The sequence below is a fragment of the Drosophila yakuba genome, chromosome 3L (genome assembly GCF_016746365.2).
Source record: "Drosophila yakuba strain Tai18E2 chromosome 3L, Prin_Dyak_Tai18E2_2.1, whole genome shotgun sequence".
In the NCBI taxonomy this organism is placed as follows: domain Eukaryota; kingdom Metazoa; phylum Arthropoda; class Insecta; order Diptera; family Drosophilidae; genus Drosophila; species Drosophila yakuba.
In genome coordinates, this window is record NC_052529.2 from 19811786 (window position 1) to 19834288 (window position 22503).

The window sequence follows — 22503 nt, forward strand, 5'->3', positions numbered from 1 at the left end:
GGGGCAACGGAATTGTTTGCCCTTTTTGTGGATTGTCACCTTTGTCATGTCACTTTATTTCATTTTATTCCATCACACCATTTTGCGCTGAATGCTGAATGCAGTCGAGAGCAGCGCTTTGTAATTGAAATTTGATCGCATTGGATGCGCAGCAGAAGGAATTTTCCCAAACTCAGCCTCAGTCGAGCATCAGATTGCATCGCGTCTGACTTCATACCTATTGCATACATGGACAAATTCAAGTTTGGAATGAATTATTTCTTTAATGGCTAATAAAAATGTGGAAATTATTCAAGAAAATATGAACACAACATTATCAACTATTAGAATGTTAAGTTAAAGGAACACACATATGTACATATATGTATGCCTTGTGTAAATTTACTATTTAACATGTTTCAATGTAAGTTAATTAAAATGGAAACCTGAGTATTTAAATGTCCAACAAGTCGTTATAAATTTTGTTTTAGTATACGAAATATTATTTTATTTTAGATAAAAGACTTGAGCGAGTCTTTAAGGCTCTTAACATATTTTTATTTCAACTAAACCTTTAGTTGCATAGCAGAATCTTAGTAATTTAAGGCATCTAAAGTTCCAGCTCAGGAAGGTCATCTGTGTGAGAAGAACTCTTAACTGCTCGGAAATTAAGCAATATCACAGAAACCCGATGTAAATTCCAAGAAACAGCACACGGCAATCATCAGACACCCTCGAAAACGCTAATGAGGTCATGATGTTTGCCAATCCAAGACCCATTCTGCCCCTAGATAGCAAAAACGAGACAAAGGCAAAGAAGTTTTGGGACAAAATGGCTACCGACTGCCGACTGCCACGCCCACCGCCCGCGGACGGGAAGCGGAAACGGAACCACCCCTAAACTGGCGGGATTGCAGCCAGTAAGCGGCGGCCTCCCCTCATGACCACTCGTTCCGCAGGCCGACGGAACAGAACGGAATGGCACGGAACACACCCTTGGAATGCAGTTTTCGCTGGCTTGCAGTCGAGTTTGAAGAGCGGTCGCGTCAAGTCGCTGGGAAGAATCGGTCCGGGAAATATCTAAGTAAATTCAAAGTTCCTGGGATACTACAAAATAGTAAGCGAGCAGAATATCCAGTCAGCAACAAGTACAAAATAGGAGATGTTCAAAGTATAGATAAAAATTCGTGCAAGAAATGAACGCAATTAGTGATTCAACTGGTCAAGTCAAAGCAACAAAAATCGGGATTAACCGAGTGATTTGAATATCGAAGTCCCGTCCAGTCAACTTAAAGCTTAAAAGGACAGTTTAATTGGCCTTAAGTTTCAAAATAAACCAAAGCCATTGAAGCAGTTACCAAAGTGCAAAGTAAATGAGTAGAGCAAACACTGTAATTCTATAAAATGTATAATGTGGTCGAAAACTAAAATGATAATCTAAAATAAATATAAAAACCAAGAAAGAAAAGTAAAAACAACCTCATACAATTTAACAACCAATCCGAACGTTGTTCAGTAACTCGGTGAGGTGCACAATGTTTGAGAAGAACATGGACGGTAACAATCTGTCGGTCTCCATCGGCGGGGACCTGGACTCGACGAGTTCCGGCGGCACATCCTCGGATCACTCGGCTGTCCAGCAGGATAACCTCAGCTCCCCGATGGCCTACGGATCACTCTTCCTTCCAAACGCTGGTGAGTCCGCCTTGGTGTACTGCACCCATCGGATCCAACTAGGTCTAGTCTTATCGGTGCAAATAGTCCAGAGACAAGAGACCCAGGGTATCGTGTTTCGGGACAGAGGCGTCAATGAGGCGCTGCATAAACAATTAAAGCCTGGGACTTTTATTCTGCTGAGCAGCACACATTTTTGATTTTTGAGGACTGCATGGATAGGGTGCATGTTGTGGGTAATGCAGTTATGTCGGGCAGTTTATTGCGTCACAAATAAAATGTTTTTATGCTTATTGTGGTCCGCTTTATTGAATTTAACTGACAACGTTAAAGATAAAAAAGCTATCGAATCATGTAATCATGTTCCACCTCATTTTCAATAATTATAAAAGCCGCCTATGATTAGCGCTCTTTTTTAACCATTTTAAGATGGTTTCCAACGCTTTATTTAATCTCTGCGAATTCTTGTTCTAATATGCCATTTCCAATATTGTTCAATACCATCAATTGCCCTAAAATGTTTGGTTAAAAATAAAAAATTATCTCGCTTAGTACGCACCTCTTCAGTTTCTTTTTCTCAACGAAAGGGTATCCGACATTAGGGAAGGGCACCCGCAGTTCGCCCATCAATTAAAATGTATTTAATGTTATAAGATTTACATATTCACAACTGCATATCCACACACATTTAGCTGTGTAAAGCATATCGCATTTATTTATTTGCCGATGTCTCTTTCGGGCTCAATATGATCCACAGTGGCAGTCCCCTTCGTCTGAGGTGTCGAAAGACTGCGATCGTTCTGGTCATGTCGGGCTTTTGATTAGTCACATCTGAGTTTCGGGTCCCCGGGGAAAGCGGGGCTTTCATTGACCACCATGGAAGTGGCACGTGGGAAAGAACGAAGAAGTGGCTAATCCGAGGTGTCACATAGATGTAATCACTACAATCGGATTGCTTTGCAGATCTGCAAGACGAACTCATCTGAAGGCCTCAGAAATCGAATTACTTGGCCGTTTGCTAGATTATGCGATCCAGAGTTGCCCAACCTTAAGCAGAATATTAATTACTATTTAGATAACCACATTTGGCACGATTTAGAACTAAGTTTAAGACATTTGATTGACACAAGTTTCCAACATTCAATACTCAGGTTATCGGGGCAACCTGTCATGCAAAACGGTTCTGCAGCTAGATAAGTTTGCGCCCTATGAGGGCGTGGAAAAGGATCACCTGCTGGAGCGGCGCTTCCAGGACATCACTAATGACTATGACAAGTCCCCGCCGCCCACCGCCTCGACCACGCCCACGCACTATCCCAGCCTGAATAGCATTATATTCGAGAACGGGAGCAGTGGAAACCTGGGAGACCTCAACGGGAACACGAAGACGGATCTATGCGGCGGCTTACAGAGAACTGGCGGCGGATTGGGGGGCAATCCCGGGAGTGGTGGTCACCTCATATCCAATCTCACAGCCGCCCACAACATGTCCGCAGTGAGCAGCTTTCCCATCGACGCCAAAATGCTTCAGTTCTCCACGGATCAGGTAGGATCCGCATAGGATACATATGTCTCCTTGATTCTTCAGTTGTACATAGTGCTGTTCATTTCCCCAGATCCAGTGCATGTGCGAGGCACTGCAGCAGAAGGGCGACATCGAGAAGCTGACCACATTCCTCTGCAGCCTGCCGCCCAGCGAATTCTTTAAGACCAACGAGAGTGTGCTGCGAGCCCGCGCCATGGTGGCCTACAATCTGGGCCAGTTCCACGAGCTCTACAACCTGCTGGAGACGCACTGCTTCTCGATCAAGTACCACGTGGATCTGCAGAACCTTTGGTTCAAGGCCCACTACAAGGAGGCCGAGAAGGTGCGCGGCCGTCCACTTGGCGCAGTGGACAAATACCGCCTGCGCAAGAAGTATCCCCTGCCCAAGACGATCTGGGATGGCGAGGAGACGGTCTACTGCTTCAAGGAGAAGTCGCGGAACGCCCTCAAGGACTGCTATCTGACCAACCGCTATCCCACCCCCGACGAGAAGAAGACGCTGGCCAAGAAGACCGGCCTCACGCTCACCCAGGTCTCCAACTGGTTCAAGAACCGCCGCCAGCGGGACCGCACGCCCCAGCAGAGACCGTAAGTTGATATTATAAAATATCATTTTATACCATCCATTAAACCACTGTATAACTTAGCTTAATATCTAACTATAATTTAAAATGCTTTTGAACAACACTACCAATAGGTTCATATTTCTTGAACACACGAAGTAGGATTTTCCTTATTTTAGGAACCCAACAATTCCTCAATTACCAACTGTTAAGACTATTTACATATACTTTCGATTAAAGTGTAATTGGAGTTTCTTAAAATTTCCCAAAACAAACATTTTGAAAAGAGCTAATAGAACTACATACATATGTATGTACATTATTCGCCATTCATACTTACCACACAGCTATTACCACTTGAAGAGTAGTTAGATTTCTTTACATTTCCCTGAACTTGAGCCAACGCAATGCGTTCAAAGACGAATCTAACCCCGGCATGGTAATTTCCATTTCCTCATAACTCGTAAAACAATTCATTCAACACTTGAGCGTGTTTCGCCCCAGAACAGAACTTCGAAATCCGAACGAATATAATCAATTCTTTTGGAATTGGCATTAAAATCGTTTGTAAGTGACCGTACCATACCGTATAGCACTTGTGCCTCTAGTCCGCCCACTTGAGCGTGTTTTATGTCCAATTTCGGCCGGCTCCTTGCACGGTCCTCTGCATATTTATAGAGCCAAGGGACTCGGGACGTGCCCGACTCCTAACGCAGCGCATGCGTGTAGCATGTGCCCCTCATCCTCATCCTCATCCTCCTTCTCATTCTCATGCTCAACCTCATACTCGGCGGCGTCCGCATCCCGCTGGTTGATCGCTTGGCCTCTCCAGGGCGTCAAATTGCAGCACCCATACCATATCCCATATCCCACACCCGAGCTCGCAAGTGGAGTAAATGTGTTCTTTTTAGCTGTTCGGGAATACACAGTCGCACTTCCAAAACTAGAACCATTCGGAGTGCGCACAGGAATCTTAAAAAATGGAGTCATGGGGATGGAAAAATATTACTTCACTTCTTTGGTTAATTATTAAGGGATTTTTGAGCTATTCAAAGTAGGGGTGATTCAATGTATATTTTTAGAATTACATTTAGAATCAAATTAAATTAGAACAAATTAATAAAACAAATTAAAAAACTAATCGATCGCTCTCTGTTCCATTTTAGTGACATAATGTCGGTGCTGCCCGTGGGCCAACTGGATGGCAATGGATTCCCGCGCATGTTCAATGCGCCCAGCTATTATCCCGAAACGATTTTCAATGGGCAATAAACTGCGATCCGAGCGAGGCTGTTTTCGTGTAAATAGAGTGTAATGCGTTTTATGTTAGGACAAAGGCAAATGGAAAGTGGTCATCAAATGGCCATCTTTGTTAGCTGTAGAATTAACTAATTTTGCTTTATGTATTGTACAACTTGAATAATAAACAAATGACAGTAGATCAATAAACTTGAATTACATTTGTGCGTGCTCTATTTGGAAATAATTTAGTTTCGGTAAAAAAGAAGTATTAGAAAATAAAAGATAAAAGAAAAATAAACGTTTTTTATCAAACGTTTTTAAAAGCTAATATATCCACTGACCCCAAAATGGATAAGATATCATTTCTATGGACAAAATAGGGTACTATTTGGTTAAACCAGAAACAATAGAATAGATTCTCATATAGTTTATATTGGTCCTTGGATATTTGGTTTTTTTTCTTGGACAATTCTTGGTCAAAAAGAAAATAAACCTTTGTAACCCACCCTTTTTATTAATAAAAATCTGAGGACTTTAAATCCTTATGTTGCAGAGCAGCACAATTCCTGTTTTTTAAAAAACCGATGGACGTATTAGGTAAAACTTTGTTCAAAAGTACCGCCAATGAAGAGCAGTTTTCAAACAATTTAATAAAAATATACTAATTTTTATTAAAGTTGTGTTAATTTAATCATGCAAAACTCGCGTCCACACGTAGCGTCCGCAAAAAAGGATTAGCTAATTATAAGATGTTTTCAAACTATTGAACTATTGGCGCCATTCAGAGCCGATAGCACTTGCTCTGGCAGCAGCGATAGTGACATCCCTAACAACTTATCGAAAAACAATCAAGGAAAGACATGTCACATAAAATAAGCGAATATTTCGCAAACGATCCGCCCAGTTTCTTCGATGAGCTGGCAAGTAAACCAAAGGGCAAGGACGTGCCACCAGAAGGGGGTTCCAGCAGCGCCAGTAACACCAGTACCGCCGCAAGCATGATGTCCAACACCTTCACCGGGTTCTTTCAGCCACCTGAATATGTTGAGACACCTGAGGCAGGAGAGGATTCCGTAAAAGTCAGTGACGACGTAAGAAATCTATGGGAGTTGCCGCGCGAAAACGAGCCTGGTAAACTTATTATGCCGGGCATCCATCTGCAAAATGACTTGGTACGTAACATTCGATACTTCTTCTTAATTATAATAACGCTTTAAACAAATATTGACTGTTTCAGGTAGATCCCATCAGCGTGGCGGTGACCCAACACCTTGGAGAGGCAGAGTTGTCCTACCGAAAGATCCTTCGCGTCGATGATGTCACTCAGGACGAGCGCGGATTGAGAACATTAATCCACGCCGGTTGCTATCGCACTGCCGTGAATCTTACTGGCCGTCTTCTGACCATTTATGGCCAGGGTTACGGGAGATCTGGTCAGCCAGCCAAACACTCGCCCCACTCCCTGCAATTGTGGTTTACGCGACTCGCACTTCTTGCCAAGTTGGGCGAGTTTGAGCTGTTGAATGCCGAGGCAGAACCTTTCGGCCAACTTACTAGCCCCGATGTCTTCTACGACTTCTATCCGGAAATGTACAATGGCAAGAGTGGATCCATAGCCTGCTTTTCTTTCCGGCTTTTACTCGCAGAGCTGCCCATTTATCTGGGCAAACCCCACGTCGCCTTGGACAGACTTTCAGAACTTCATGTGACCACCCGGGAAATCAAGGAGCACTACACAAATCTGCGCAACAATACGGCAGATGAGTTTTGGCAAAGGCGATGTGAAAGGGTTCTGCATTCAATCATCAACTGTGGATTAATGGTGCGTTTAAGGAAGACATTCCTCAAATGAGTCTAACATTACCCATTTAATTCCTGCAGATGAAGAAATTCAGTATGATAGACGACATAATGGAGGGAACTCTTTTAAAGCGGTCTAGCCTGAGCAAGGAGGATCGGCGTTCCTTGTACTCCGCTTGGGGTCGCATTTATCTCCAAATTGGTGACATATTTGGTGCAGAGCAGAAGATAGCCGTCTCTAGGAGATTAAGGGAAATGTATGTACCGACTCTAAACAACGCGATTTTCACTTAGATAATATATTTTGTTTCAGAAACTCTTCGCCTGATCTTAGAGACTTGGTCGATAAAGGCTTAATAGCTGTGGCCAAAAACGACTTTCCCGAGGCTTATGTGATATTCCAGAAAGCTTTACACTTGGACACCGGCAACACAATGATCCTAAACAATATGGGAGTGTGCCTCCTGTATGCCGGAAAGCTAAAGGATGCTATAAATCTGTATGAGCGCGCTATTAACCTGAATCCCCAGAAGTCACTGAACGAAAGTTTGCTGGTCAATCTCTCGACTCTATATGAACTAGAATCAAACAACTCCAAGGCGAAAAAGTATAACTTGCTGCGGCTAATTAACAGATACAAGCCGGATCTCAACATAAGCATAGAAATTTGTCTAAAATTGCAGACGATAAATTAAAGTAAAGATATGGTTAAACATTCCAATCGAGCGGAATTTTGGGCCAACTTAAGGGAGCACCCCTTTGAATCCGCTTGAAAAGTATTGAAGGTATCAAATAATGTACAAACAGTTCCTGATGTTTTTTTAGTGGAATCTGTGGTTACGAGATTTAAAATTTCACATGGGAACAAAAATCATGAAACTATCGTAAACGATTAATCGCGGATGTAAAGCGATAAGCAGAAAAAAAAAGCAGTCAATCGATATTGTGCCTATCGCCACCATGCCATCTCGATTCAACTGCTCCGAGTTTCGTCGCTGAAAAAGAATTTGAGAAGAACTTATTTTTTAATTTCCAAAGAAAATCGCGGGAATATTTACGCAAAGAGCACGCCTAAATGTTTGCACACACGTAGCGCGTGCTTATCAGACTAGGATAGTTGAAACTAGGTGAGTTTAGTGGCGTTTCAAAGCAGTGCGGCCACACGATGCCCAGGCAGTATATAAAATGGAAAATATTGATGTGCCTGTGCCTCGGTGGGTGCAAAAAGAAAGTGTAGAGAAATTTTCGTTGCACCCAGAATGTTGTTTATTTACCCCGTCGAGCAGCGAGTTGCCCGAATCCGCCTGGAATTAAGCGTTGCAAAGTTTCCCTGATTGATATTATATTTTCCTTTAATTTTTAGCGACTTTCTGTGGGTGCACTGAAAAAGCGCGCCATTATTTTAGTGCTATGACGTAGCCGTCGAGGGCCACGAAACCAAGTGTAACTTTTTTCGCAATTGTTTATATGGCGTGCATAATGCCTGCAGTTAGTGCGGGTGTGTGTGTTAGCGGAGGTGTGTTGGTGTTAGTGTGTGCGAGTGCAGCAAATTATTTTGTATATTTTTTATTCCGCTTGTGGCGGTGCGCATACGCTTGGTACACGCTCGTCAAAACATATACACATAACCCAGGCAGAAAATCTCTATTCTTTTGCAATTTGTTTTGATTTCTCATTCGTGCTTTGGTTCGCTCTCTCTGGCTCTCTCGCTCATGCGCGCCGCCTCTCTTTCCTTCTTCTCCTCGTTTGTGTGGGTACGGATACGTTTTCTGGCTAAGGGCGCTCTGTTATTTTTTGGGATTCATCACCTCAACTTTTAGTGTTAATTTCTACTACTCCCCACGATCCCCACGCATCATTCCGTCCGACTTTAGCGTGCCCCCGATCTCGCTCCGCTGAGTGGCTGTTGTCGACTGGCTGACTAACGGCAGTTATAGCTCTCTGGTGGTGGTTCTGGTTTCTTCGATTCGATTCCGGCGCGCGCTCATTTCATTATCTGCCATCGTGACAGTGTCGCACTGGCTATTTTCTAGCCAAACTGGGATTTAGCGGGCTTTGACCTTCATTTGTAGTAAAGTTGGTCATAAACTGGATATTAAAACAATTTCCACATATTTCGTCAAACTTATTAAGGCTCCAAAGTCATCATTTTGTAAACACTAAGCTTAAGGGTTAAAGCCATAATTAAGACGATTTCAAAAATTAAGAATAATGTTATTAGACTGAAAATTAATATATAGTACATTTAAAAGAACATAACGCTGTATAAAACATAAATGAAGATAATCCGGGCGTGTAAAACCAATGTTATTAAATCTTTAATTGGCATCAGTAAAAATCCCTATTTTGGGCGATTAGTCATCAAATATATTAATCAAGAGAATTACTAGCTATTTTCCGAAAACCCAATTCGTCATCACCGGCCATTGATTATCTTTTCTTTTTGCGGCTGTGCTCTCACTCTCATCTCCGATTGTAAACATTTGTTTTTGTTTACCTCGTTCTTGCAGAAATATTTCGCAGCATGGCAGCTAACAACAACAATAACAACATACACAACCTGGGCGCGGGGACGGAGGGCTTGCTGTCCTCCGTGATAGCGTCGACGGGAACTCCTGCAATGGGATCCTCGCCCGTGCCCTCAAGATCATCCTCATCGTCCGCCTCCTCCGCCGCACAGAGTGCTTGGGATCAGCTGACGGCGAGTGCCTCCAACAACATGTCACCTTCGCCCACGGCAGGAGCTCCCACGGTAACGGGACCCATTCTACCGGACAATCTGGGTGGTGGCGCCGTTAGTTCACCGTTGGCCAGTTGCTCCTCACCCTCGACGCCTACGAAATCACATGCTCCCTCACCGCTGGAGAGCATGGCTCATACGCCGCAAGGTCCGCCTACCTTGGGACCCGGGGGCTATGGCGAGGAGCTTACCGCCGAGCTAGTGAACCAGGGATGGCGGAAATTCTGGTCCAAAAGGGAAAACCGACCATACTATTGGAACAAGGTCACCGGCGAATCGCTGTGGGAGATGCCCGGCACCAGACCCTTTGATCCGCTCACCGATCCTTTGGGCATCTGCCATGCAGGAGGTCCAACGCCGATGACCCCCAATATGCACCAGCAGCAGCAACAGCAGCATCATCACCTGAAGCGGCGGCCGTCGGATGACATGCACATCCATCCCAATCAGCATCATATGGGCGGGGGACCTCCAATGAAAAAGTTTGTTCTGGCCGGTCCCTGGGACCTGGAGGTGTGCACCAATGCCGTGATCGTAGAGCGACCACCAACTCTTCTGCCGCAACCGCATCCTGAGGTAGAGGCTTTACGGGCAGCCTTCACTATGAAGCTGCTAAAAACCTACGAAGATCTGTGCATGCGCAGAGAAAATATAAAAGCACCCAGAGATTCCTTCAACCGCTGGCTGATGGAACGTAAGGTGATAGATACCGGCTGCGATCCGCTGTTGCCCAGTAGCTGCCTGCCGGAGATCTCCAGCTCCATGTACCGCGAGATCATGTCGGATATACCTATCAAGATAGTAAAGCCCAAGTTCACAGGGGATGCCAGGAAACAGCTTTCCCGCTATGCGGAGGCAGCAAAGCAGATAATAGAATCCCGATCGGCGCCTGCGGAATCCAAGAAGGTCGTCAAGTGGAATGTGGAGGACACATTCCAATGGCTAAGACGTACCGTGGGTGCGAGCTACGAAGATTTTCAGGACCGTCTGGCCCACCTAAAACGGCAATGTGAACCCCACTTGGTTGAGACCGTCAAGAGTTCCGTGGAAACCTTGTGCGTGAAAATCTATCATTTGTCGGCTGATCATGCCCGCAAGATCCGTGAGCGCCATTTGCAGCTGCTCAAAGAGCACGGAATACCGGAACCTACGCCTCCACCGCCGCCGCCACATCTAAAGAAAGTGTGGTGCTATCCCATACAGTTTGCCGTCCCATCGCCACGGATGCCGACGATCGAGTACTTACAGGATCGCGACCACATGATCATCAAGTACACGCCTGCCACGATCAATCAGCCTGATGCTCAGTACATCAACCTCACCTATCTGCAGAAGCTGGAACAGCTGTACCGCCACAACTGTTTCGACGACAAGAAGTTTGATCTGTTCATCGGCCGGGTGTGGTGTTTGCTCAAGAGGTACCAGACTTTCCTGGGCAATGCCCTGAATTCCTCCCAGGAGGCGGAGCTTACGCAAGCAGCCTTGCCAGTGCCAGTGTTCGAGTGCCTACATCGGCATTTTGGTGTAAGCTTCGAGTGCTTCGCCTCGCCATTCAATTCCTACTTTCGACAATACTGCTCCGCGTTTGCCGACACGGATGCCTACTTCGGTTCAAGGGGGTATGCAGTCAAATAATTAATTTTAATGAGCTATCTCTAAGTAAAATTTGTGTGTGATCTTATAGCCCCTTTCTGGATTTCAAGCCCGTTTCCGGGTCCTTCCAAGTGAATCCTCCCCACTGCGAGGAGCTGATTGAGGCTTCTTTGCTGCACATCGACAAACTGCTCACGGACACTATGGAACCACTGAGGTGAACTTAAATTTAATGTTATGTACCCCCGGAGTTTAATACAAGTTATATTGGATTTTCTTAATACAGCTTTATTGTGTTCCTGCCAGAGTGGAAGAGCATATCCAAGCTGGACGATAGCATGTATAAGCGCCGTTCAATGGTTGTATTGGGCATGGCACACGAGTACAGGCACGGCTATCAGCACATGTTGCAAAAGTGGGTTAAAGTTATGCCGTTCCCATTCATACTTATCTATCACTGTTCATGTCCCGTAGGTCTGATGTGCTGATTAAGTGCATGCAGGGCACCCAGGTGGTGTGGTTGCAAAATAGCGCCGGATACGCACGATGGGGACCTAACGAAATTCGCGTGGAGGCCCTGCGCGAGGCCTTCAGGCCACAACGAGATCGAGAGCGTGAACGGGCAGCAGCTGCGGCGGCAGCATCTGGGGTAAGCTCTAGCCAGCAATCGCCATCAACGCCACCATCCGCCGCATCCACGGCTCCAACATCCAACTCTAGTACGATCAGTGGAGTCAATAGCAACAGCTCCTCCGCAGCCCCTACAACGAGCGCAAGCAGCAGTCCGTCGCTGACCACAACATCGTCCTCAATGTCGCCATTGTCCCCGCACACGCCCACCGGGAATCCGCCGCCACAGTTCCCGATGACCATCAGCAACACCAGTAGTAGCAGCAATTTGGTAGCCGCCTCGCCCACAATGAGTGTGCAAAGCGATTGCTCTTCGCCCTCTTCGTCGACGATGTCCCTTTCACCGGCTCCTGCTTCGGGCGGATATCCGGATGGAGTGACATCCGCTACAACGGCAGCGGTGAGCATTACGGCAACGACTAGTACATCGGGTGCTGGAGCGGGATCTGCATTTGGCCAGGCCAATAGCATTAGTAGTTCTGCATCCACGCAAGCTGTCATAAACTCAGCTGTCTAGATTTGATTCTTTTTGGGATCTTGCTATCCACACATGGTTCTGTTTTGTCCACATTATCTGTGCACATTCTGTTAGCATAAATTAGGGATACATTTGAGGAAGAAGAAACCAATTGGGCTTAATGCCACACTAGCGGCCATGCTGCCTGTTCTGAGGTTTAGTTTTGTGTAGTCGCATGATGATCACTCTAATTTAATCAAAAACGGAAGCTGAAGGAATAGCAATTTCTATTTTTCCGAAAAAGTACAACTGTCTTATTCTGTTTTCAAAATGTATCATTGGAATCAGAAAAACGCATATATCACGCAATATTTTGTAGTTTATTTAAAAAAAATTATTTGTAACTTTACGCATTGCTTGGTGTTAATCAAATTGTGCCTGTCCGAATTGTAAATTACGTTTGGGTTAAACAACAGGCTTTAAAACACTAAATATTTTGTTACACATTCAACTTTTTGTCAAAGCTTTAATTTTCAAATGTACAGAGTGCTCGGCCTTCGGCAACTGGTATTGCCTCAATCGCAAGGTATAATTAATTGTAAATATGTTATATTTAATTTGAAATAGATGATAAATTCCGGCCTGGCCGTTGTTTATCTTATACGATTGTACCCAACAAACAAGGGCCACGCTACCCAACAAAAGACTCTAATAATGCATACTTAGTATGGGTAGGGGTACTGTTCTCTATCCTTGTTTCAGGGTATTTCGCAATGGTTTTCCATTCACAAAACAAAAAAAGAAATAAAGAACACATTTAAATGAACTATTACGCCCTTAACAATCTTTTGTGAGACTATTAACTTACTAGAATACATTAACATTAAAGAAAATGGCAAACCATTATTTGAATACTAAATTATCGTATGTACAAATCGATAACTAACGTAAGTAGTGAAGGAAATTTAATGAAGGAAGGAGAAGAGAAATACGGAATGCGCAGAGAACCAAATTTGTAATTAAAACAAAACCATAACTACGCACCGCACAATAAATTAATAATATAGATCCATTTAGGATCTGGGTGGAGTATTTAAAGAGCTACATTGCAATTTGAGGATCTCCGCTCAGCATAATCTTAAATCAAACGTAAGGGAATTTAGCCAATTTATAGAAAGTAGCACTCGGCAAACTTTTTTAGAAACCAATTATCGTCTAAGTCGAAATTTATTGTCTAAACCGATATGCTATCCCCACCCCGTATGTACCGATAAACGAAAAACTACACAAAAGCATTTTTGCGCTTAATTAAACAGTTTCTTTCAATTCAAACCTGTTATTATGTAAACTTTTTTATTATTACATTGTATAGACATCGTATCGCATAAGTGTGTATATGTGAGTGTGTGTATGTACTTTTGGATATGGATTAGCTGTTGACTATAAAGAGAACTTAAATGCTATAAACGCAAAGCAAAAAACCAAAAAGTCTTAAAGGCATTTAAGGGAAAACTCAATTTACAGCTTAACTATATACTACGTCTATATAGTCAACCTCGTATTCTGATTGCATTACATGATCTCCAAGCTGGAGTCACTATTCTTGGTTACCACCTCGGTCTCCGACGAGCCCGACCCGGATCCAGCATCATCGCCCTTCTCGTTGTCGTCCGACCCGCTGTGCCGGTGATGGTGATGCGGGGAGCCGGCCAACTGCCAGGCGGGAATGGATGGCACTGCAATCGGGGCCACAGGACCGGCAAACTGTTTTCGGTTCAAAAGCAGGCCCTTAATGGCATCCAGATCGCTGCGGAAGTTACTAAATTCGCGGTTCAGCTGCTGGGCGTGTTCCCTCTGCTGGGTGGTGATCAGATCCCTGACCGCCGAAATCTCCATGTTGAGGTCGTTGGTGCGTTGGTCCACCTTTTTATCTATGTCGTCCAGGACTTCATCGACTGCCTTCTTCTTTGGCTTGCCAAACAGGTAAGGCGCAATGTATTTCTGTAAATATACAGGTTTTAAAAGTTAATATCAAAAATGATCTTTGAACTGATCAACAAACTTTTTAGACATTTTCATCAAATATGTATATATGCAGCTAAGCTTTAGCAATTAATAAAATCCCCAAAATAGGGATCATCACGGTATCTCACCTTCCAGAAGAGGTAGACTGCATAAACAACGCCGCTAAACAGGGCTGCCGAATGGATGATTTCCCTGATCCGGGCAAAGACAGTCGGTTGCGGCTGCAGCGCCTGTAACTGGGATCCAATGCTGATCACGGTGTTCGGGCTGGGATTGGGATTATTGGGGTCTTGGGTGAAAACGCCGGCCCGTTCGCAGGCTAACTGGATTTCGTGAGAAGTGAGACCTTTGGACCGTAGGAACTGCTGCTTCTGGATAAGTGTCGTGTGGCGCACCTTAGTGTTTTGTAGAAAACTGACTGCAGTGGTTATCTGCGGCGAATAGTCGGATTATAGATTAGGCAAACTTGAGGGGTTATACAAATGGTACCAGCGATTCTCGGGGCAATTGCTCATCTGCGCCGGCCTCGACATCGTGCTGCACCGAGGTAGCCGTCGCCATGATGGTGGTGTCCCCAGTATCCGTATTGTTGCTGGACATCTGTATATCGACTCTTAATTCAATCTTGCCTAGCTAATCCACACGAAAACGAAGTGAACCCGAATTCACGAACAATTCGATTGCAAAGTGCACAAAAACAAAAGTGTGACCGAGCACTTGAGTGCTCTTGAAGTTACTAACGCGTTAGGATTTCCACGTTAATTAAGTGGTGGTGGCAAATTAATGTATTTTGTGACGTAATAAAAATACGTATTTTGAAAAACAAACTGGAGTATAAAGCCTCAGAAAGCTTGAACCAAGATGCCAAGACTAAACAAACAAATCTTAGATTAAATATAGATATCAAGAATGACAGATAGCCCAAACATTGTTCTTACGATTTGTAGGTGGATGATAAGTTAAAAGAAACCTAAAGCTCGTACGACGACCTAGTGATCGCTATAAAAGTCATGCATTTTATGTACTTATGGCGTTCTCAAAAATTTGCAATTAGTTATACAGGCTGGTAAATTTATTTTTATAGCAATTTAATGTTATGTTTCTGTGTTTTATGTGTTTTAACATTCCAAAAAGGGTTTCGTTTAATCAACGGTCTCTCTGTTTGAATGCATACATATGTACATTGCGTCACCTTCAATTTTTTCTAGCATGAACGCACTAACGCCTTGCCCAAAAGCCCAGAACCCACAGCTGCACCGATTTGATTACCTGCAGACCGAAATTCTTCATTTTTATTTACTATTGAAAGGATCGGGCAATATTTTCGGGATATAATGGACACTCTGAAGGGCATGCTAAAGGCGTACGAGGCGTGGGTGGCGAAAAACCCGGATGTGGTGGGAGATTTCGAGACAACAGTCAAGTGGGTATCCTACTTTATAGCAGGTAAGGTGAAATTCTTGTTTACATAGACCGTTTAGATTCATCTCTTTGGTCCGGCTTCCAGGTCGTATTTCCTCATCAAATGTGGTCAGTGAGCTGGTGTACACATTGTCCAATATGCTGGTGTTCTATAACGATCGGATCATCGAAAAAGCACGCAATGCCGAGGCGAATTCTGTAATCCAGCTGCAATCGAAACTTTGCTACCGTCTAAAGGTCACGTTGACGACACTTGAATATAGCGAGGTTTTCATCGAGATATCAGCCCGCCGGCTTTTCGGTCAATCCGGCAAATGGCTAGTGATAGCGCTAATACAGGCCTTCAAGGCAGCGGGCCGTTTCTTTATCTTGAAGCACTCCACCTCGGATATAATAACCTCACCGCCCATTGCCGCCCTGAATCGAAGGGCCGTCGGCAAGCAGAGGAAAAATTCTGGGGATGGGGCAGTATCCTTGACGAACGATTTGCTGCAATCCCAGCACTCAATCACCTTCCAATTAAAGCGATCTGGCCGTGTTATTCGCAAGGTGGAGGGTGCTCCTCCCCTGCAATATCGCGACTTCAAGCTTCATATAGACAACAATGAAGCCGTGAAGACGCAAATTCCGCGGAAACTCCTGCAAGCCGAATACCTGTATATATCGAAGCCGCTGATCCACCTGGTCGCCATGGGGTTGTTCGGACAGAGAAGTTGGAAACAGTATATGGTAGCATTATCCATGGATTTGTATAGCATTCACCTGTACCGTCAGCATCGCGACCTAATGTCCAAGCAACAAAAACTTGAGCTAAGCAGGCGATGCATAAACATCATGTACTTCCTGGTCCGATCGCCGTTCTATGACAGCTTCACCAAATCCAGACTGGACCGGATTCTCGACTTTGTGGCCACAAGCGTGCCCATTGCTAAGGTGGTGGCTAAACCCCTTAAAGATTACATTCCCACGTGGCAAACCACTTACTTCTATCTGTGGTCTACTTAGGCATTTCAGATAGAGCGAAAGTATTCCCCTAGGCTAAGTTTTAAAGTTACAGGTGTGGATGCATTTGGAGTGTACAGAGGGTGGGTTGACTTTTGGTCTCTGGAATTTTAAACCCGGAAAATAAAACTAAAACTCAAGTCGTAAACTAGTGACTAACTTCCGATACGTTTATAGTTAGCTTTCCTACACGGGTTTGCCACTCTTGAAATGAAAAATACATCAATTGTTTTGTATGGCATTTTAAATTATATATGGAACAATATTTTTACACATACAATTAAACGAAATTTTTCACTTACATCGCTAACTATACATAACAATTAATTGTAATCGTAATGGGCTAAAAACACACAGAATCAGAACTTCAGACTGAATCCCGGTCCCATGGCCAACTGGCGTTGCGTTAATCCAGCGTTCAGGACAAATCCCGTGCTAGCCGACGATCCACCAGCTCCGTGGCTCTTTTTGTTGCCAGTGATAATCCCAGATGAGAGCTTGTTTCCCGGACCCACAGCAATGGGCTCATCGCGGCCTAGCTGCTTGAACTGCGAGCCACCGGACGGTGGTTTGGGGGATGAGGCTTGTGCCTTGCGGGCTCCCAATTCACTCTTGGCCGGCCAGGTGGGAAACATGGAGGGATCGATGGGCAATGGCAGCTCCTTGAAGAAGCCATGCTTTAGTGCCGCGTCGGCGCTCAGTCTTTGTTTCGGATCGTACGTAAGCAGACCCTGCAGCAGCGACAGCCCCATTTCGGAGGTCTTCTCCTGGAAGTGCTTGCGTAGTTGAGAGACGGGATACTCGGTAAACTGAGAGTTCTGTGACAACATGTTCTTCACGGCGGGTAGCTCGGTGTATCCGGGCCAGATCTTTTCGTTCGGAGTGCCCAATTCCTAAAAGAACAATAAATCGACAGTCAATTATCAGTCAGCAAGTGATTTTCTAAATTTATGTAATGTCAAAACTATTTATCACAAGCGGCTTTTTATCCCTTGACATTAATGGTCAGTCATATCTTACCTTAAAGATCCTGTTAAGCTCATCGATTTCAGATTTTCCCGGAAAGAGCGGCAACATCTGCAGGAATTCGGCGAAAATGCAGCCCACCGACCAGACGTCTATGGGAGTGGAGTAAACCGGCGAGCAAAGAAGCAACTCCGGTGCACGGTACCAGAGAGTCACAACAAGTGAGGTATACTTCTTGATCGGCGAACCATACTCCCTGGCCAATCCAAAATCGCCCACTTTAAGAATGCCCTTGTGGGACAAGAGAAGATTCGAGGTCTTCAGGTCACGATGCAATATCCAATTGTCATGGAGATGGGCCACCGCTAGCAGGAGCTGCTGAGTCAGACACTTAACTTCCCCGGGGAAAAAGCTCTGCTTACGATTCTTCATCGTTTCCATCAAGGATTTCAGGTCGTGTTCTACATAGTCCATCACAATAAATATCTTATCCATGTTGGATCCGACCACGATCTCGCGAACAGTCACAATATTCGGATGTTGACCCTTGAGAAGAGTGTTGATCTCCCTGAGTGATGTTATCGGAAATCCCTCCTTTTCCTTCTCCATTTTCAGCCGCTTAAGAGCCACAATCTCATTGGTTCTTTTGTCCTTGGCTCGATATACCACGCCATAGGTTCCCTCTTCGATGCGATTTAGACACTGGAACTCCTCCACAGAGCGGCAACCCTGTACACCGGGATAATAGTTGGGCAGGGGAACGCCCTTGTCATCGCACGGAATTTGCTCCTCCAGAGACTTTTGTTTCTCTTTGAGTTTCTCCTCGAGCTTCTCTTCAGGCTGCTCTTGGGTCATTCCACGTTCCTCGCTGCGCGTGCTGCTGCTGGGTGAGGCAGGTGCATCCGCGACTCGCCGATCTACTTCATCCTCCAGGCTGCTTTGACTTCTAGAACGAGATCTGGATCGACTATTTTGACTGGACTGGGAGCTGCTCTTAGAGCTTACAGAGCGAGATCGCTGACGCTGTTTGGGTGACTTGTATAGGTCACCCACGCTAAGTGGACTATCGGGCAAGGGTAAATCTTCGTCGTCGTCTTCCAATTGTGACTTGGGTTTAATCTTGCTCTTCTTTCTGCTAGCATAGCTGTCTTCACTTCCAGATTCTGTTGCGCTGTCCTCCTCGGGATCCTCCTCGTTTGAGTCGCTCTCTTCGCTTTCTTCCTCGTCATCATCTCGGATAACCTCGATATCCTCCTCCCGCCGCTTCTTAAGTTTGACTTCCTTCTCATAGCTATCAGGCTTGGACTTCCTCTTTACATGAATGTTCAAACCAGCAGTTACGCTTGCAGCTACTGTTGTTGGACTCAGTGCATCGCTGTGCTCGTTTCGCTCGCGGAGCAACTCCCTCCGAGCTTCCAGTTCCTCACGAGCCGTCTGCTTTCGCTGCCGGTTGTCCCGTTCAGCGGCAAGTAGTTTTTCCCTGCGAGCCAACAGCTCTAAGTCCTCGGGCATCTTTTGTCTGCTCACCTCAACTTCCTCGCGCCACTTGCTGCGATGCGATTTGTGCTGGTGCTGATGGTGGTGCTCCTGATCTGGGCTGTCCAGCAGCTCAATGACTCGGTCGTGACGGTTTTGCTTGTGGGTACTTCGCCCAGTCCGCTCTCTCTCCTTGCGTCCCCCTTCCCGCCGATCACTTCTTTCGACCCGATGCTCATAGTTTTCCTCCGTTTCATAGTCCTTAACGTAGTTATGCCGCTTTTTTAGTAGCCTGGATCGCAGATCCTGTTCCAGGCTCTCAGCATCCTTGCTCTCTGCATATTTACTACTGCGTCGCGCTGGCTCCTCCATTGTGTAGTCGCCGTGCCGACTGCTCGAGTGATAGCCCGATGGATAGGAATGGTAATCGCGGGGAGCGGCTCGAGCTCCACTTAAATGCTGGTGATGATGATGATGGTGGGCAGCATAGCTGGGCGCCGGAGGTAGGGACTGTTGTTGCTGTTGTGGCGGCTGGGGGTAATGATAGGCATGACCTAGGTGGTGTTTCGCATAAGCTGCAGCCACATTGCTGCTCCTTTCGCGATGGTGGTGATGGTAGTGCTCCTCCCGGCTCCGATATTCATATCGATGATCCCGTTCTGGTCCTGGTGCAGCACCGCCCACATTTTCCCGTTCCTTGTGGCGTCGACGCTCGCGGGAATGTTTCTTCTTCTCTCGCCTGGAACCGGATCCTGATTCTCGGCTGGCCTGCGGTGGTTGTATGTACAAAGCATCGGCGTCCACCTCGTGCTCATCCTCCTCGCCTCGGCTAAAAGTAAGAGAGAAAGTCCAAAATTATGGTGTCATGCTTTAAGTGGTGTCCCATCTGCTGATGATTCTGGACCGTTGCCTGCCGAAGTCCCAGTAGACCAGGCGCTGCTATGACCGTGTTGCATGTTGCTCGTTGCAGGTTGCGTGTTGTGCTGCAGTCGGAGTTAGGATTACATTTTACACTAGCCCTTGGAGACCTTAAAAGCTCGAGTCCACGTTAGCTCTGGAATTCTTTCGAGATTAGATACAAAAACTGTGGTGCAGTATAGCGAATCATAAGTGATTTATTCGAGGCAATCGTTTCAGTGTTGCTCAAATAATTGGCGTTTTTGTTCCATATTTGAGCAGCAACGAGTGAATTTGGTGAGTCGATTTGAGGGCAAATAAACATGGTTGGAAGTCTGGAGACAAGTAATCATAGGGTCATTGAAAAATTAATGTCCAAATAAGAAATCTGTAGATCTGATAATAGTAATTCTATGCTTAGTCTTTTATAAATCGTGTAAATATGGATATATGTATATAATCACATAAATGAAAATCGACCCACCATTGAGTGCAATCAAATGGAGTACTTACCTGATGCCGGATCCAGTAACTATTCCATGAAGCTCGGAGCCTCAAAGCTCACAAGGGCTGTAAAATGCAAACACTTACACGACTGACTGCGCAACCTGCTGGGAATGGGAGTAGTTATCTTTTGAGAGACAGAGAGACACGAAAGACATTGAGACAGGACTTGGAAAGAGGCATTAGCAAAGTAGTATAAATACAATATTGTGTGTGTTTCATTCAATTGAGATTATTACAGAGTATTACAATTTACCGCCAGCAGCACATGAGAGGGATCGAATCGATCGATCCATCGGTTCGGAGCTTATCGGATCTCTATCCCGATTCTCGGGTTTTCGGTATTCGGTTCTCGGAACACATTTAACTTGCCAGCGGCTTGTCAAGCGAGATTAGTGTAGGTTGGCTTGAGAAGATTTGGTCCCATCTGCCGTTGACACTGCAGGTGCACAGTTTTAAACTCGAATTTTCACATACTTTTTGTACTTTTTTCGTTCGTTTTAATTTTGCATTTTTTTTTAATAGCTTTGTTGGTTCTTTTTTTATTTTTATTACGATTATTATTAGGTTTGTTGTTGGCCATCGCGCGCCTCGGTCATGGGACAAGTACACACTTTTTGGCCTATTTGCAACGAAAAAATTCAAGTCAATTAAACGGTTCAATAAAATCAATAAATTTTAAATCGTCATAAATTGGTTTTGTTTTCTTTTGGTTTGGTATTTTTGTTATCATTATCAAGGAGAGCAAACAAGCGCGAAAGGGATGTTGGGGTGATATACATGTACAGATATATAAAGGGCGAATGTTCTTTTTACAAACGCAAATTTCGTATCAATATTAGAGAATTGGCATGTACTCTTCGTTATAGTCAACTAATAAAGATGGTGGGGGAAAATTGTCCTCCCTCTGCATACACACATGCAACAGTTATTGGTACACGTGTGGTCAAAATAATAGTTGGATTTGTCATTGAAGTCAATGCATAGCCATGTTTACGGATTATTTAAATTAAATTTCCTCACGATTGAATTTATTGGGAAGTACTTAAATTGTTCAGTGACCCATTTTATAAGGAAAACCAAGAAATAATTCACTATTAATAGTTTTAAATATATACTTTTTACGTAATCGAGCTTCGTAGGTCCAATCATTTGTTAAAAATTTATTTGATGTATTCTTTAAAAATACTTTATTATCTATTATCATGACCGCAGCTGTATGAATAGGCGAGAGATGTGAACGGCGGGATACCACAAGATATCTGGCTAGAGTTCTAGCGGAATTCCCGCCGCGCAACCAGCACCCGTGTGTATATGTACGCCTCTTTGTATGTATGCAGCAACAATTTTCCATGAATCGCATATTGAGAACACCGAATCTCTGAGTTTGCCCAGGACCCCAGGGATAATACACACCTGTGATAATGCCCATCGTTGGGGCTCCGCAGCTGGCCATCCTCGCTGCCAGACGAATTGACCATTTTTCGGCGCGCCGTTCGCAGCTAAAGTCGCCAATTAAAATGCCAATTGCACGGGTGCCCTTGCGTTGGTTCACGTAATTGTCGGCAGGTTTCTGCGGCGTTCGCCTAGCTGCCGTTGGTTTTAACAGATTGGCTGGCGGTTAATCAGCATTTAAGTGATTTAGCTCGTTTTTTCGGTGGTATCTCACGCACTACAGCAAAGGTCGTCTGCGCTTCTTTCTTCTCTTCTTTTTTCTTGTGGTGGAAATGTGAAATTCAGCGTTTGACAGCACGCTTAAGCAAAATGGCGTCGCATCAGCTTGGACTGCCAACTCGGCGATAAATTCGGTGCTAGCAGCTGATGCGTCAGCTGCTGTGATTCCGGGCGCGCATCTCGTGAGTCACGCACAAACTTGAATTAAGCAGTGAATTTATTAACAGATCTTTAAATCTGACTGTTAAATCCATATTTGTGTGATTTAATATTGTTTAAAATATTGTATTTTTTTATTTATACTATTTTTCTT

The 22503-nt window shown here is 44.8% G+C and overlaps 6 protein-coding genes across 8 annotated transcripts; 4 read left to right on the forward strand and 2 right to left on the reverse strand.

Annotated features, from left to right (window-relative positions):
* The first annotated feature begins 992 nt into the window (after positions 1–992).
* On the forward strand, positions 993–5217 carry LOC6534742 (homeobox protein SIX6). The gene is made up of 4 exons (XM_002095381.3): positions 993–1674; positions 2805–3199; positions 3270–3787; positions 4929–5217. The coding sequence occupies exons 1-4, from the start codon at positions 1515–1517 to the stop codon at positions 5032–5034; spliced, it is 1179 nt and encodes a 392-aa protein (XP_002095417.1). The 5' UTR covers positions 993–1514; the 3' UTR covers positions 5035–5217.
* A 614-nt stretch (positions 5218–5831) lies between these two features.
* Positions 5832–7525, forward strand: LOC6534743 (trafficking protein particle complex subunit 12). The gene is made up of 4 exons (XM_002095382.3): positions 5832–6176; positions 6242–6826; positions 6886–7061; positions 7118–7525. The coding sequence occupies exons 1-4, from the start codon at positions 5865–5867 to the stop codon at positions 7497–7499; spliced, it is 1455 nt and encodes a 484-aa protein (XP_002095418.1). The 5' UTR covers positions 5832–5864; the 3' UTR covers positions 7500–7525.
* Positions 7526–7756: 231 nt separating this feature from the next.
* Positions 7757–13556, forward strand: LOC6534744 (mRNA (2'-O-methyladenosine-N(6)-)-methyltransferase). The gene is made up of 5 exons (XM_002095383.3): positions 7757–7931; positions 9315–11163; positions 11229–11354; positions 11424–11552; positions 11612–13556. Exons 2-5 carry the CDS (start codon positions 9329–9331, stop codon positions 12282–12284), a joined length of 2763 nt encoding a protein of 920 aa, XP_002095419.2. The 5' UTR covers positions 7757–7931; positions 9315–9328; the 3' UTR covers positions 12285–13556.
* On the reverse strand, positions 13545–14969 carry LOC6534745 (peroxisomal membrane protein PEX14). Its single transcript, XM_002095384.4, has 3 exons — positions 14739–14969; positions 14378–14680; positions 13545–14225 (listed from the first exon to the last, which is right to left on the reverse strand). Exons 1-3 carry the CDS (start codon positions 14847–14849, stop codon positions 13797–13799), a joined length of 843 nt encoding a protein of 280 aa, XP_002095420.1. The 5' UTR covers positions 14850–14969; the 3' UTR covers positions 13545–13796.
* Positions 14970–15471: 502 nt separating this feature from the next.
* Positions 15472–16841, forward strand: LOC6534746 (peroxisomal membrane protein PEX16). Its single transcript, XM_002095385.4, has 2 exons — positions 15472–15695; positions 15757–16841. The coding sequence occupies exons 1-2, from the start codon at positions 15584–15586 to the stop codon at positions 16674–16676; spliced, it is 1032 nt and encodes a 343-aa protein (XP_002095421.1). The 5' UTR covers positions 15472–15583; the 3' UTR covers positions 16677–16841.
* On the reverse strand, positions 16818–22321 carry LOC6534747 (serine/threonine-protein kinase PITSLRE). Of its 3 annotated transcripts, none has more exons than XM_015195324.3 (4): positions 22190–22321; positions 21933–22130; positions 17694–19944; positions 16818–17566 (listed from the first exon to the last, which is right to left on the reverse strand). In XM_015195324.3, exons 2-4 carry the CDS (start codon positions 21995–21997, stop codon positions 17033–17035), a joined length of 2850 nt encoding a protein of 949 aa, XP_015050810.1. In that variant the 5' UTR covers positions 21998–22130; positions 22190–22321; the 3' UTR covers positions 16818–17032. The 3 variants fall into 3 exon arrangements, with proteins under 3 accessions (XP_015050810.1, XP_015050812.1, XP_002095422.1); XM_015195326.3 differs by adding an exon at positions 20773–21138 and having other exon boundaries at positions 21933–22276; XM_002095386.4 differs by having other exon boundaries at positions 21933–22278.
* Between the last annotated feature and the right edge of the window lie 182 nt (positions 22322–22503).